Source organism: Panthera leo, chromosome A1 (genome assembly GCF_018350215.1).
Source record: "Panthera leo isolate Ple1 chromosome A1, P.leo_Ple1_pat1.1, whole genome shotgun sequence".
Taxonomy (NCBI): domain Eukaryota; kingdom Metazoa; phylum Chordata; class Mammalia; order Carnivora; family Felidae; genus Panthera; species Panthera leo.
Window position 1 is genome coordinate 128,396,968 of NC_056679.1, and position 16,907 is coordinate 128,413,874.

The following is a 16,907-nucleotide window of genomic DNA, read 5'->3' on the forward strand; positions in this document are numbered from 1 at the left end:
ATTCTTCAAGATCATAAACTACTACTGATTTTAAAGAGCTTCTTGGGGGCTGTTTTAGGTTTTAAGAGCTCCTGAGGGATATTAGTAGGCTCTCCTCATTTTATAACCAAAGAGTTTAAAAGACTAACTACTTTATTCTTTGGATTAATTTCACTTTGCTGAACAAAAGCTAAAAGAGTAACTTTTCATCTTTCATCATTTCTTCAACCTCAACATCACCATAAAAATACTGAGTCTTCCTTTGCAAGAAAATGACAAGTACCTTTGGCAGCCCCAAAGGTAACTCGTTTCTTGCATTTCAGAATGATATACTAGTGCTTATCCCAATCATGGATTATAAAGATGTATCACAAGTAGTTTCACATTAAAAAAATCTTGCTATCATTTGAAAGAAGATATGGCTAGCTAGCAACATATGATTATCCTATCTTAATTTATACATTTTGCCATTTTTTTGTATTTTTCAAAACAAAAAAAATGAAACTTAGTAGGAAAACAAGTGTAACCCACTACTTTAAATTTCATGTTTTCATATCTAAAAGTATAATAGGCATTACTGCCATTTACCAATGAAAAAAACAGGGTCTAGAAAGGCAGAGTGAGTCATCTAAGTGGGTACACCTCAGTGAACAAACCAAGTTCTTGAGTTTGGAGATGTTTCCATTGGTAAAATAAGAATAAAATAATGAACAAACAAAAAAAGAATAAAATAATGAAAAGATAATAATCCACCAAATAATTCATCTTTGAGACTTTTTCAATCAGGGAAACATTTCATTATTTAGCCCCAGTGATGAAGGATGAGTGAATAAATAATTGAATACTCAAAAAAATCCAAGTGTTCCTTATGATAAAAATAAGTAAAATTAAAATAATATTCTCTATGATTAGAGATTAGGTGACACCTCAGCCATGAAGATCACATGACAGGCTTCAGAGTTGTCAGTGCTTTGTATGACAACTACCTTTGTCACCCTCCTTCCCATTCTCTAGTGGTTACATCAGATTTCCATTCTCAAATCATTACAAACACAAATTTTTATTTCTGTAAAGAAGAAATGGCATTTCTACTAATATATGCTATGTTATCAATAAGCGATCCCTTATGGGAGCTTCAAAAAAAAAATAGTGAAATATGAAGACTTTTGAAAGGGCCCAGCATTCCCCAAAAGGCCAGTGGGATCGAGTCTGTTCAGCCAGAGAAGGAGAGACTCAAGAAGACTCAAGTTTTTGAACAACGAAAGGAATAAAAAAAAAAAAAGTTTCATTTTCACAGAGAAGAGGTATAAAAAGGAAAAGGTTTATACTAAGGCAAAAGAATTCAGACTACACATCAATTGGTCAGAACTCCCTGCCTAAAGAAAGACATATCAAGAGAGACTATTTCTGGGGCGCCTGGGTGGCGCAGTCGGTTAAGCGTCCGACTTCAGCCAGGTCACGATCTTGCGGTCTGTGAGTTCGAGCCCCGCGTCAGGCTCTGGGCTGATGGCTCGGAGCCTGGAGCCTGTTTCCGATTCTGTGTCTCCCTCTCTCTCTGCCCCTCCCCCGTTCATGCTCTGTCTCTCTCTGTCCCAAAAATAAATAAAAAACGTTGAAAAAAAAAAAAAAAAAAAGAGAGACTATTTCTCTAGGGGCTTTTAAGGAAACACAAACAAGTCGTCTTTGAATTGCTTAAAAGTAGACACAGATTCACCTACCACAACATGATGCCCTTTCCTACATGAAGAGTCCCAAACTGCTATAGCACTTTTATGACTTCTTTTGCTTTCAGGCTGAGAAAGTCCTTCACCCACCCAACATCAACTATATTTTAGATGTACATTTTTTACATTTAATTCTCTAATTCAGCTGGAATTTATCCTGATGAATGGTATGAGAAAAGTCTTAAGTTTTTTCCCCCAGAAGTTTTATCAGCTATCCTAGTGATTACTGGTATATTTACAAACAGCTTAGATATTTTGTTATAGCCAAGAAATACCTAGGCACTTTCCTAAATTGCTATATTTAAGGAGCAACTAACCCCACTTTATTCCAGCAACTGACTTAACAGTAGTCATTTTATTTGGAGGTGATTCAACATCCTTACCTTGGCTCATCTACATCTTCAAAAACTCCAGCCATAAGCCCTGGGCTCTGAGAGCAAAGAGAACCACCAGCAAGAACTTTGGACTAACATGGGCAAGAGCCCTCTGTCTGGTCAAGCAAACCAACTAGGCACTCTCTGAAAAAAAGAATTGTTTTCCCTTAAGAATTACTATGGGACACAGACCCTAAGATAACTTGAAGAACGTAACAAGAGGAAATAAGTCCATGATGGCATATAGCTCCACAGGATATCTGAGAAGTCATCAGACAAAAGAATCAAAGATTGGAAAGTTAACCCTTATAGGTGTCTCTGGCTTAAAAAATACATAGAAGATCTCAGCTATTTAGTTTGATAATCCAGTGTATGATCAATCTAGTGAATTTCAATGGCATTTTCTAAACTTGACATTTTAGAAGCTAGGCAGCAGGAAAGAGCTACTCAGTATTCCAGCCTCTGAGCAAATAAACCAGGAGCCAAAAGCCCAAGTGCCTGCAGGAGCAGACAAAAGGGATAAATGAGCAAAGAGTCAAGTGAACTTAGCTTGAGAGTCTGAGAAGCAGTGGGAAGCACTGCAAATTGGAGTTTGTGTCCCTGGAACACTTGCTCCTTCTAGTGGCGGCACTAGCCACACAGATGCGACAGTTGGTGCCCATGTAAATTCAAGCCCAGAGCAGCCACATTTTCCACTTTTTCTCTTCACAAATTTACAAATTCTTACCTGAACTTCCTGTTTCTTAAAGTTTGGCAATTAATTACATTTTCTTTTTAAAACACAGGGGTCGGTGTGCCAGGGTGGCTTAGTCGGTTGAGCATCTGACTTCAGCTCAAGCTCACAGTTCGTGAGTTCAAGCCACACGTTGGGCTTTGTGCTGATGGCTCAGAGCCTGGAGCCTGCTTCTGATTCTGAGTCTCCCTCTGCCATGCCCCGCCCATACTCTGTCTCCATCTCTGTCTCTGTCTCTCTCTCTCAAAAATAAATAAACATTAACAAAACAAAATAAAACAAAACACAGAGATCAAATCAGATGTATTTATAACTCAGATCTGGCCCAGAGATCACCAGTTTGGGAACTAAGATTATAACATTATACAACCCACAAGTCTCTCAACTGTCCAAACACCATCCCCTGCTGCTATGCCTTTTTGTGCCTCCTACGGGTGTCCATTTTTCCTCAATATGACAAATTACAGCAAGCTACACAGCTCAGTGGATTCTAGGGTACACATGGAATGGAGTGAAGGATGCTACACCATCTCATTCACCCCACTTAAGAGTCAGCCAAATTCTATCTTAATAACAAACTGACATTTTAGAAATGAAAGTTTATTATTATATACAGCTATGTTGTTTGGTCAGACTGCTGACCCAAATTAAATCATTTTCTAGTGATTAAAGAATAATTCTCATAGCTCCAAAAAATCTTTTTTTTCTTTTTTTTTTTTTTTGTTTAAGAACTCTTAGATTTTTTTTTTTTCACATATCAATGACTAACAGCTCTCAAGGTCACAACTTTTACATCAAGCTAGCATTATTTCATTCTAGAAGCAAGAGAATCAACCTCAAAAAAGCCCATTAATTAAACTGAAAACTATTTCCACTGAAAATGCTATAGGATTTTTAGCTGCTACACAAAGTATGCTGATTACCTACTTTATTACTTACCTATCTAATCTAATAGCATCCTACTGCAGTCCAAGTAAGTCAAAAGGTTTGAAGAATTGAGTCAACCACACCAAGATTCAACCTATATATCTGCTTTGCACATATCTATATATAATACCTTTTCCCACAGACTCTTAACAAGATTACTATACTAGATGATCTTCATTGATCAAATGATGATCAAATTTATGATAATCTATACGTCTTTATATTTCTCCTTTTACTACATGAGGATCTAAAATATATGGTTTTCATCGCAAGGTGTCTCAAACATGTTCACTTGAGAAGGACTGGATCAGAGAACGATAATAAATCTTGACTATCTGCACACATTAGTCTATTCTTGCTGATACTTAACTGCCAAAATTCTCCAATCTATCCATCCTTCTCCACCCTAAACCCTGTATAAGTGATACTTTAGAAGGAGGCTGATTCTGACATCAATTTGGAAATAATCAGCTTTAATTCCTAGCAGAGATCAAAATGAACAATTGTGGTAGAACAGATCAGTGATGTCATAAACACAGCTGATTCACACTGGAATCTGTTCTCCAAAAAAAGTTCCAAGTACTTGTGTTTCCAAACCAGATCATTTTTACTACATAACATTATGAAAATGGAAAATGAAAAGAAAACCTAAGTAATTTTTATTCCAGTCTTTAGAATTCTTATTTTACCAGTGGCACATGGCAGTGAGTGGCTAAAAGAATCTACTCAATGAATCCAAATGCATATTAAACAACAGCCAGTATTCATCATTAGGTACGATGTTCAAAAGGACATAAGCACTCGATCCCCTTTGGTTGAAAACAAAATACCAAGACAGCCCAGTGGTCTCAAACACCTGTAACAGGCCTAATCCTCTCATCTGTTCCCAATACTAATCCCTCTAAAAACAACCTCACTCTTAAGCGCATGATTTATAGTTTTGTACTTTGTTTCTTCTTATCAGAAAACTTACAGAATCTTAAAATTTAAAGTACTGTACTATGAGATCAGGTAAATTACTCATACTATGAGTATTTTCTATGGTGGCATCCATACTTTCCAATAAGATGGAAAGCAGAAGAAAGGGCAGGGCGGGGCAGGGCAGGGCAGGGGGCTAAGCTCCCCAGTACTCAGGAACAAGAGCATGCAAATTCCTACTAATTTACACAACAGAGTACGATATCTACACAATGATCGGTCATTAAAGCAAACAATAAAAGAATAATATTTATTGAACAATCACAATAGCAACAGGAAAATCTGATATGCAAGAAGAAAGGAACAATACCAAAAAGGCCTACAGCAATAACACTGATTTTTTTTTCCTCTCTACCCTGCTTTTGTGACACTGTAAATTCTGACATACAGATCTATGTGAAGAATAGTAACAAGTTTCAGAGAATGATAAAGTTACTATATTTATTTTTCATGTTACAAATAACAAATAGCCCTACAGAAACCTGTTCCTTCTATGAAAAGAAATTAGATTTCTAAATGAAAATCTGTCTCCCATACATGACTGTTCATAAAGGCACATCCAGAGGAGTATATCTACTGCAACAGTCAATATCAAACTGACATTCTTCTCTACCAAAGAAGTTGTACTGTTTTGCACAAAAGTGACACATAGCATATTATTCTTTCTTATCAAGTAAAAACTATTGGTCCTTGACTTGAGCTTCTTAACAGAGCTTAACCATTTTCTTTTCCTCCTTCACAGAGCAGGACTGTAACCAGGCAAGCACCTCATCCCTTTTTATTTTAGAAACGCTATGGAGGTTTGACTAATGGAAATCTCAAGACACTGGAAAATGAAATGATTCCATATCAATAATACAGACACACGTTCATTATATTCCAACTTACCTAATACACTGACAAAGGCATCAAAAAGATGAAATGTAAGTAGAGGCTCTTTCAAGTGACCATAGTAATCTGCTATAGTTTTAAAGACATCCTTTTCAAATCCTAAATACATAGGCTGCTTCAAATCTGAACAATTAGGCCCTGTTAAAAAAAGAGAAAGAGAGAAAGAAGAAACATTACTGGGATGATCACTTATGAGGATTAGTCTCTGTGCATATGTATGGTGTGTATAGATATTCAAGATCACAAAAGTTTTCATGGGGAAAATTGACGTTATTTAAAAGGACATTATACATTTGCTTACATGAATACTTTATGTCTAAATCGAAATCTATTATAAAACAAGGAGGAAAATCAATGGCTTACTTGCATTTTAAGAGAAACCCACTCTTTCTTTTACATCTTCTGAAAGGCATTTTTATTAAATGTAGACAATGATTATTTTGTTTGAAATATTTGATGTTTTCCTAGGCTTAACACAGTTGACCAAGGTGATAATTATCTCACATATGTAATAGACAAGTTATAAAGCAATTTTCAAAGCTTTTTAGTATTTTGTCATTGCTATATTATGAAATCCTAGAATCAGAGTTGAGTTAATCTATTTCTGCCTCTAACTAAATTATTTCAGACTAATAAAAACTTACACTCTTTTTCATAAAGATATTCTAAAAAGGAGATTTTACACTGGGTCCTGTGATTCATTTTGATTGTAAAACTCTATGTGATCCTCAACCAACCTTTAAAAGATAGTGTATCAGGCAAAGCATATTCCAAAGTTAGGGTAACAATAAGAAGCCTGGAACAATGTGGTCCCAGCCATATCCCATGCAAACAGCAAGGCAAAGATCCAGTTGTATCTGGGACCAAAGAGGAACAAGAAGAAATGCCTAGCCCTCTACAGATATAGCAGTAAATGCCCCCAAGAATCCACACACAGACTACAGATTGACATTGCCAAGTGGAGAGACAAACCAGAGCTGCCCACGCCTTGGGGAAATGGCAAGTAGCCTCATGAGGGAGAGTTTGGCCAGTCTTCTCAATTGTTCTGACAGTGTGGAAGGGAGAAGCAGTGCAAGTGCAATGGCCAGTTCTGGGCTAGCAGAATACAAGACTAAACAACTAGATCCAAACAGAGCTCTACCCTCAGAGGAGAGTGAAAGATAAAGCCAGTAAAAACTAAAAGAAAGCCTTCCTCCAGTACCACTGTAACTAAAGAGAAAGGATCAAACTAAAAAGAACAGATAAACATTCTGGGCCTTCCCATCCCAAGGCCAATGGGACAAAGTGAAAATGGCTTTTTCTTGGTCTCCTTAAAAACCCTCTCACCTTTTAATATTCTGTATACACTTGTCATAAAATAACTTAATTTGATTGACTAAAATAATGAAAATTATGAGAGACTCTTGTTTGGTACCATGTTAACCTAGCAGCCAACATAACCATCATTCTTGCCTGCTTCCTCCTTTGAAATACTCCAAGCTTCATCGATTGAAACAATTAGTTTAATGTCTCACTAATCCATAATGCCACGAATTACTTCCTCCCAAGATAAGTATGCGGTTGATTGTAAGCAGCTGTATCCCTGAACAAACATTTCATCATTCTTGCTAAAAATATGCAAAACAAAAACAAAAACAGTTTCCATACAAATGCAAATGCATAGTAGGCCCCATGAGAGGAGGCCATATTTCTAAGATCTTCTGTTTCTTAATCATCTTGAACTTCGGAATAGCTTTTATAAGTGTTATTCCTGACAGATCTTGGAAAAGAGTTGTCTGTATCCGTTTTCGTTTTTGTTTTTTGTTTTTTTTTTATTGAATGCAATGTACATGCACAAAGAAAACACAGTTAACCTGGTTTTATACTTAGTATCAGTTCATCATGCTGTGGCCAACCATGAGGCTGGACAAGGAAAGTATGCAGGCCTATGTGCACATGGTCTACCAATGGGCCTCAGAGAAAGAGGTAGGCAGGAAATTTACAGAAAAGGAGGCAAGAAGCCTTCAAAATATCACATAAACCAGCCAGCCTATCCTTTTTGTTCCCTATTACATGACTGTAATGGGAATCTAGACTCAATAAGGATAAGAAGGATAAGTAACAGGTCATCACTTTGATAGACTCAAAGTAAACTCAAGGGGTCAAGGAGAATTTGGAAAATTTAATAATGTCACAAAACTATTCAAAAGGATGTTCTTGCCTTTTGGTCACTTTTTTTGTCTTTGAAACATAAATAAGTATTTTTATGGATATGCCAACTATCTGTAAAACACTGCACTTGATACATGTGAGACATGTCCCTGTTCTCAAGAATTTCCACCTAATAATATAACACCACCACACACATGGAGAACATTATTAAGTTGCTCTTTACATCTTTCCTCTCCATTAATAAGTAATTCCAATTATTATAATATTCCTGCAGAAGTTTTTGTGGCTTTATGTATACATCTTACTTGCAGGAAAAGTTACACTCTTCACAACGTTTTGATCACTGAAAAATCTGTATCATAATCCCACCTTAATATACATTATACAACATATTATAGCCTAGATTTGTCATACTGGCTTCTTCTATTCTTTCCCAGTTCATCAATTATCAAAAGCTTGGTTTGCCAGGAATTTAGAAATGGGTAATTTAACTTTGCATTTAGACCTTCTATCTCATCATTGCCAACTCTGTCCAAAGATATAATTTAAATTTAATTTACCTCAAATGGTTGAGTGGGAATAATAAAAAGCACTCTCCCAAGCTAAAACCACTCTACGTCTCAGACGTCCCAAAATATTAACCAAAACCAATGAAAATTTAATAAACACAGAGAACCTTGGGCTTCATACAAGCTAATAATTGGTATTCATATTCAGAATGATAGTATATAATCATTGTCCACATATTATGACTGGAATTACCTACAGTAAACTGCCTGGTTATCTTAATTTCATTCTATAATCAAACAAAACTAACATCAATTAAATAAATCATTCAGGGTCTACTAACTCATAATTTTATTATACCTGTCTCTGTACATGCTAGTTCTACCCAAAAGGTACCTCTCTCAGGCCATCTGTGAGGCTTAAAGGCTTCATAGACCAAATATCACCACTATTAGCAAAAGAACTAGAATTCTTCTCATTAAAATCACTTGTTTGGGTTAAGCCATTAACTATTAGAATCCCTTCTTTGGGTTAACCCTTCTAAAAAATCCCCAGAAAAAAAGGGCAATGTTAGTGGGATACTATAATACATTTTTCACAGTGCCTACAGCATCCGATGATGTGGATATCACATGCCTGTGAAATGGACTGTGGGTGCCTATGAAAATCCTCAGAAGGACCATTGTGATCCAGGCCCCTTCATTTTACATCCAATTACTGAAACATCCCTTCTTGTTTCTCTGCACGCCAAGTTCTTCTCCTTCCAAACCAGCCTGCTTATCAGTCAGACTAGTCTAAAATATTTCTTTCCCACTTCAACTGGTGCCCTATAAAAAGCCAATAGTAGATAGGATCTGCTGAGCAAATGGAGATGTAAATATAGGGCATATTTAGGGATATATGTTTTAGGAATAAAATACATGCTTTAGAAATAAAAATGTGTAAACAGTCAACAGGCAGCTATCTATACAATATTATATTCAATACTACTAATTTTTCTTTACTGTGATGAAGCAGTCAGAAGTAGTAGTATGGGTAAATCTGTAGTGTGATTATATGCACTAGAAAAAAGAAGCACAAAATACCTTTAAAAATGTTCTATAACTCAGCCATTTCACCGAGTCACAAATTCATCACTAAAAGCACACAAGTCCCAAAATAATTAACTGCCAGTCTCACAGGTGTCAAATCAATGTTCAGGCCATTGAGCAAAAATATTTTCTAATTCAGGGCACTAATTTCTGTTAATCTCATAAAACTGGAGGATAATTAGTACTTACAATTTGCCAAACACTTCATAGCTGACAGTACCCAATGAGGAAGTTCTTCTGCAGAGAAATGAAAATAAAAAGAAGATATTTTACTCAACTGCATATAACTCAAAGAATTATATACACACATAGTATCATAAGAATATATAACTTGCCCAAATAATATGAAACCTATCTGCCAATCGCAAACCACAAATCACCTATGAATATAGCCGAATGTTTTAAAAACATGGAAATTTTTCTTTTGCAGCAGTGTTCCAATATGCTTTTATAAATCATGCCTACAAATTTCTCTAAGGATAAGATGCACCTGTTGAAGCTTTGGTGAAAAGTAGACATCTGACAGTTTATTCCAAAGAAGCAAACTAACAAATCAGTTATCCTAGGAATTAAAGAAGGAAAAGAAAAAACAGAAAAAGCAAAAATATTAGTTATCAATTGTATTTGTGAATTCAGTTCAGCAAACAGCTAAAAAAAAAAAAAAAAAAAAAAAAGGTAAATTCTGTATGTCCAATGTCCAATATAAGTATCATTTTACACATTTCAATTTTCAAAATGTTTCAGGGCAAGAAAGTGCTACTGACATACTAATATAGGCTACTCCTTTTAGGACAGTCTTAAAATAATAATTGTTAACACGGCTACAAAAAGTCCCAGCTGAGCCTTTTTTTTTTTTTTTTTTTTTTTTTTTTTTTTTTTTAATTTTTTTTTTCAACGTTTTTTATTTATTTTTGGGACAGAGAGAGACAGAGCATGAACGGGGGAGGGGCAGAGAGAGAGGGAGACACAGAATCGGAAACAGGCTCCAGGCTCCGAGCCATCAGCCCAGAGCCTGACGCGGGGCTCGAACTCACGGACCGCGAGATCGTGACCTGGCTGAAGTCGGACGCTTAACCGACTGCGCCACCCAGGTGCCCCCCAGCTGAGCCTTTTTTCTGGAGTCTCTCCCCTCCTCTGATGAGATGGACCTCTGATGAGATGGACCATCACTCATGCTTCCCCTTCTCCACTTTCTAAAAACTGCAAGGATACTGGCTGAACTGTGTTAGATCTAATGAACCTGAGGCTCTTCTTTCTGAAGAACTTGATAAGACAAAAGATGACTGGTTATCTAACTGGTAGGTAAAAGTATTCATGTTTGCTGCACTCACAGAATGTGGAAGGATTTTAGATGTATTTCAAAGGCAATACCTCCATCATTCTATGTAAGTTAATTTTATATGTTGATATTAACCTGACAACTCACAAGGTCACAAATTCGTTTGTTTCCTTAATGTCCATCATTCCCGATACAGAGACTATATGAAAGAAGTGTTTCAAGTTTCAATGACACATTCTGTTCCTGTCAGGAAACATGGCCTAGAAAAACCTCTTCCCCCCTCACAGCTGCTGAGGCTCCTTCTGGTAGAGTTCCATCTTGTTGCCCAGGAGACTCCAGCTCTAAATTTAATAATAATTTATAAAAACCCAAAAGTACTACACCATCTTCCCACATCCAAAGGTCATTCTAGTTCCAGCTATTTCCAGGACCAAGGGTTGGAAGTAAAGGAAGAACTGTTCAAAAAACCCATCTAATTCTGGTCCATCCCTGATCCAAGCGAAGTAAGCTTTAAAATCAGTAAATCAGTTAGGGGATTCTGGCCCACCATGGGTACCATGACCTTATTTTTCCAAACAAAAAAAGAGGATAGGCAGCTGCCTAATGTCTTTTTTTCCTGATTTGTAAACTGGCTTGGAATAAAAGGTATAAAAAAAATTGAAGCACCTTCAGCATTTACAGAACTACCCTTATTAATTAAAAAAAAAAAAAAGACATAAACCAAGACTATTCTGGAAAATCTACCACAGAGACGCCATAATGAAAAGGTCGGGGAGAACCTAAAATCAGTCAAACTCACCTGAAACCTAAAATTAATCTCTCCAAGACCCAGTTCTAACTGACTTAAGCACTCAGGTCTTAAACTTACCTACTTTTCAGGGATTTTCTGTGAATAATATAGAACCACTTAATGCCCAGTGTGACTAACATTGAACTAGCCTCTGGATGGACTGTGCTGAGGCTTTGACCTTCCATGACATCTCCTTTATGCACACAATCATTTAAAAGGCATGAAAGTGAGAGAAGGCTATACATAATGAGGAGGTACCTTCATTGAGGGTTTGAGGAATGGTCAAAAAGAAGCTGAGGGAGCTGTGCAGCCAGCATAGTGGATCAAATGGGACCACAGTGGTTTTTATGTACTTACTTGACTTGTCATCAAGGATGACAACTCCCTGCTTGCTCACACTATATACATTATGGATGATGAACTTGGAGTTGACCAGTTTAATATCTAAGACTTCTTCCAAAGAATCCAGGCCAAGGACTTTCTGTAAACTGAAAAGATATATGATAATTAATTACTTTTAAAAAATCATTATTACCCAAAAACCCGGCATGTAAAAGATCAATCTTCAAAATGTGCTGCTTTTAGGCATTTTATACAATCTTTGGCAAAAAGGCTAGAAACTAAATATGACAAAACAAATTTAAAAGATCCTTGGGTCATTAACATGTTGCTTCACTAATTTAATATAACACCTTCAATGCCAGGAAAAACATTTCATAAGATACGATAAAAACAGAAAATAGCTTACCCAATGATGAGAAACTGCTATTAGTACATGTTTGTGAGGGAACGAAAATGCTTTGTAACATCATTTACCTTAATTACCTATAGTACAGCAAGTATCTAGGAGATGAAATGTACCACTGTGTTTCATTAAACATAAAACTTCAGTGTTACTAGAAAGTTGAAGAACTTTTAAACTTCTATTCTTAACTGTCCTATAAATGACAAGAGAAAATTCCCAGAATTCAGTTAAATTATGTTCACTAAGCAGCATAGCTGCAAATAATGCAAAGTTAAGCTTTTAATACATAATTTCAGAAAATTAAATATGCAGAGAGTAGTAGAGAAGCAAACCACAAAAAAAAACCAAAACACTGAAAGTTCTCATTAATATCAAATGCACATACTATGATAATGTCATAGACTTCCATATCTCTTCTACATTGGCCTCCGTCAGCTGTCTGCGGTAGACAAGACGGCAGGCCGGCACCTCTCCAATAGCAATACTGTGACGCTTGAACCACATCTCAGAGTTCTAATTGGGGGAGAGTAGAAAGAAAAAGAGAATAAATATTTCAACAGGCAGTAGTATGAGAAATTTCTTTGACTTGGTTATTTGTAATTTGATTTAAAATAATAACTAGAAATATAAACTAACTTTCTTTGTACTGACTGCAGAGAAGTATAACTGTTAAAGATCAGGTCATATTATAAGTGGGTATTTGTAAATTGCAAAAGAACTATAGCAATAAACATGACATTGACTAGCTATTTTTTTCCTGTGGGAATTTCAACTAATCAACGAGGTAGCCATGAAATAAAATTGTATTAATTCAAAATTAAGTCAAAGAATACCTATCCAAAAAAAAAAAAAAAAATACCTATCCATATTCACACGCTGTCCAAACCGAGTGACTGTTTTAAAACAAAATTAAAGTCTATTACTTTCAAGAACTCTCTATTTTTTATAAGCAAAAATCAAATAAGTACAATTTAAAGAGCAGCCCCCAGATCTTAGGCAACTGCAGAAGGCAGAAAAAATAAGAGCTCCCCGGAAAACTGAGACAGTAGGAAGAAAAACTAAAATTCAGAGAGCTTAAATAATTTGCTCAAAGCCACACAGCTTTACCAGTTCAACATTCTTAGTATCTCCTTTCTCACATAGTCTACTAAACGTTTAATTCTTAAAACTTCCTTTTTATAATCACAAAGAGAAACATTGAGGTTTTACAGACAAAACATGTAAGAAATCACTTATAAAGATTTTCTGTAATAGTTTTTTACAAAAGTATCATTACAGAAAAATCTTATAAATTTGGATGAAAGGAGCCAGAAAGTTGTTTTATGATTTTGTTTTTAGAGAATTACTGAATTACAAAAGAAAGTCGAAGACCGTGTAGATTTGTGAATTTTTTTTAAGTATCTAAATTAAATTAGGTGTTCATTTTTGAAGGCAGGCATGTAAATTGTTGCATTTGCCTAGAAAATCTACTTCCAACTGAGAACAAACTGAGGGTTGATGGGGGGTGGGAGGGAAGGTAGGGTGGGTGAGGCATATTGAGGAGGGCACCTGTTGGGATGAGCACTGGGTGTTGTATGGAAACCAATTTGACCATAAATTTCATATTTAAAAAAACTGCCACTAGGCAACACACACACAAAAAAATCTACTTCCAAAAGTTACCTTTTATAAAAAAAATTTTTTCTTACATTTATTCATTTTTGAGAGACAGAGAGAGACAGAGCACAAGCGAGGGAGGGTCAGAGAGAGAGGGAGACACAGAATCTGAAGCAGGCTCCAGGCTCTGAGCTGTCAGCACACAGCCCGATGCAGGGCTCGAACTCACAAACCGTGAGATCATGACCTGAGCCAAAGTCAGACGCTTAACTGACCGAGCCACCCAGGCGTCTCCAAAATCTTATCTTAAAGAAATACCATGGACATACTCAACTAATTATCTGTAAAGACATTGCTCATTACATTGTTTACCAGAAAACTAGAAACATGGTATATACTAACAGTAAGGGACTAGATACATAAACTATATTGCTTTTATGTTAGACAAGATACAGATACTAAATATGATGTCAAATGTTTAAAAACATGGAAAAAGGGGGTGACTGGGTAACTCAGTTGGTTAAACATCCGACTCATAATTTTGGCTCAGGTCATGATCTCACGATTCATGAGTCCAAGCCCCTCATTGGGCTCTGTTCTGACAGTATAAAATCTGCAGGGGATTCTCTCTCTTCTCTTCTCTTCTCTTCTCTTTCTCTCTTTCTCTGTCTCTGTCTCTCTCTGTCTCTCTCTCTCTCTCCCTCCCCTTCTCTCTCTGTCCCTTCCCTGCTTGTACACTTGTTCTCTCTCTCTCTCAAAATAAATAAACTTAAAATAATAACATGATGGGGCGCCTGGGTGGCTCAGTCGGTTGAGTGTCCAACTTCAACTCAGCTCATGATCTCGCGGTTTGTGAGTTCAAGCCCCGCGTCGGGCTCTGTGCTGACAGCTCGGAGCCTGGAGGCTGCTTTGGATTCTGTGTCTCCCTCTCTCTCTGACCCTCCCCGTTCATGCTCTGTCTCTCTCTGTCTCAAAAATAAATAAACATTAAAAAAAAAATTTTTTTAATAGTAACATGAAAAAAGAAGCAAAACATTGTTGTAAGTGAAGAACACAGGCCACAAAAAACTCAACATGATCTCCTTTTGGAGGTAAAAATGTGCACAGAAAAAAGGATACAGAAGAAAAATGTTAATATTAATTCTCTCTGGATGATATCATGGGTGATTTTTTTTTTTTCATCTCTGCCTGAAAACAATTCTATTGAATAAGTGAATTACAGCAAAAGCAGTTAACAGTTACTGACTACCTGTGGGCCAGACACCATTCTAAGCACTTTATAGATATGAACTCACCTGATTCTCACAACAAGCCTACCTCAGAAGGTACTATTATCATCTCAGTTTCACCAATAAGAAAACTGAGACACAAACACAAGGACTAAAACAGAGAAACAAGTCCAAATAAATAGTAAATGGAGGAGCCAAGATCCAAACCCGGTCGACTGGCTCCAGAGTGCACAATCTTACTTTCCATACTGTTCTGCCCCTCAGCAAACACAATGGTTTCATTTTAGTATTTTATTTTTTATCTGTGTAAGTAGCTAGGCAAGAGAAAAGACAGGATAAAAAAACCACCGAGCAAAGAGGAAGCAAAGATAGAAACAGGGAAAGTAAAATAGAAATAAATGATGAGCTGAAGTTCTTTTTAAGAAAGATGACATTTCTTTATTGACTAATAACCTCATCATTCTAAAACCTACACCAAGGCCCAAGTGGGGACACAGATCCTGCTCTGCCATTCTTCCTGTGAACCATGCTCAAGAGGTAGCAGCCTAAGCTTTGCTGGAATTACAATGAGCAGGGAGCTCAAACCTCTACCACTTGAATTAAGGGGGATGTATAAGAAAGAGAAGGCGAGACAAAAGTATCAAAACAAATACAGGTACAGATGACCCTGAGAGGCCTGAGAAAATTGAAACTTAAAAGCTTAAGTTACGGGAAACTGAAACCTAACCAAGCTTAACCAGCTTGTTCCGCTTCTGTACAATTGCTTGGCGCGCCCATGTATTCCTGATCAATCATTGTTGCCTGGCACATCCGTGTACTCCTGATCAATCATTGTTGCCTGGCACATCCGTGTATTCCTGATCAATCATTGTGATACCCGTACCCCCAGTTGTGGTCTGACCTAAAGGCAGGAACCAATCGAATACTGTTAAGTGTCCAACTTTAAACACCAACCAATTGCAGCTCTGTAACTGTGGAAAATTCCTGATTTCCCCATGACTTGTTTGTACCTGTCTATAAAAGGGGTGTAAAAACCTCTCTCAGGGCCTCTTGGCGTCACCGGCAACGGGGGCGCAGAGGTCCAGGTTCGAACCTGCAATAAATGACCCTTGCTGCTTAGCTTTGACTCTGGACTCTGGTGGTTCGTTTTTGGAGGTCTCTTAAACTCTGGGCATTTCAACCCGGGAAAGGATAAGCTTTGGGTTAAAATGGTTGATGAATCTAGGACATCGGTCTACCACTTCAGGGCTCCTGAAAAATTAGAAAATGACAAGAAAAGACAGAAGTCATTGTCACTAGGGCATTAAAGTATGCTAATGAGCATTTGGTCTTCTGCAGGTGATACCAGGAATATTACAACTTCATAGAACCAAGTGGAATAGAAAAGGAAAGTAGTTATTATCGATGACATAAATACATATTAATTTACGGGATTTTATCTCCTTTGTATAAACAACACTGAAGACCTTATAATGAAAAAAATGTCTGTTGAATAGCCACTCTGCCAATGGGGTCATATCAGATGTTTAAAATGCAAATGTTAAAAGAAAAAAATGTACCTGATCTCATGGAACTTATATTCTAATTTTCTCTGGGACAGAAACTATCAACTAGACCTCAATTAAGTACTCCTTGTTAGGAATTAATTAAAAGTCCTCAAATACCCTAAGTCACTTGACTCTGTTTTCTAGTTATCTATTTTGGTACTGTATGCTTCACTAGACTATGAGCCTTTTTAGAGTAAAAACTGTATCACATATTACTGTGTCTGTGGAGCCTAGCACAATTCACGGCACACAGTAGACGCTGATTCAATATTATCTTTGTTGAATAAATAAAGTAATTAATGACTTCCAAATATGATCTTGCCTTTAAGTTCCAGGATCATTATCTCCATCTGCCTATGAGACACT

The 16,907-nt window shown here is 36.7% G+C and overlaps 1 protein-coding gene across 2 annotated transcripts in view; it reads right to left on the reverse strand.

The window, feature by feature from the left end:
• The window catches only part of DEPDC1B (DEP domain containing 1B), an 86,237-nt gene that overhangs the window by 32,117 nt on the left and 37,213 nt on the right, over positions 1–16,907 (reverse strand). For both annotated transcript variants that reach the window (XM_042939671.1, XM_042939681.1), the window contains 4 exons: positions 12,555–12,682; positions 11,782–11,912; positions 9,545–9,592; positions 5,604–5,744 (listed from right to left, as the gene is read on the reverse strand). In XM_042939671.1, coding sequence (XP_042795605.1) covers positions 5,604–5,744; positions 9,545–9,592; positions 11,782–11,912; positions 12,555–12,682 — 448 coding nt within the window. The remainder of the gene's footprint in view (positions 1–5,603; positions 5,745–9,544; positions 9,593–11,781; positions 11,913–12,554; positions 12,683–16,907) is intronic.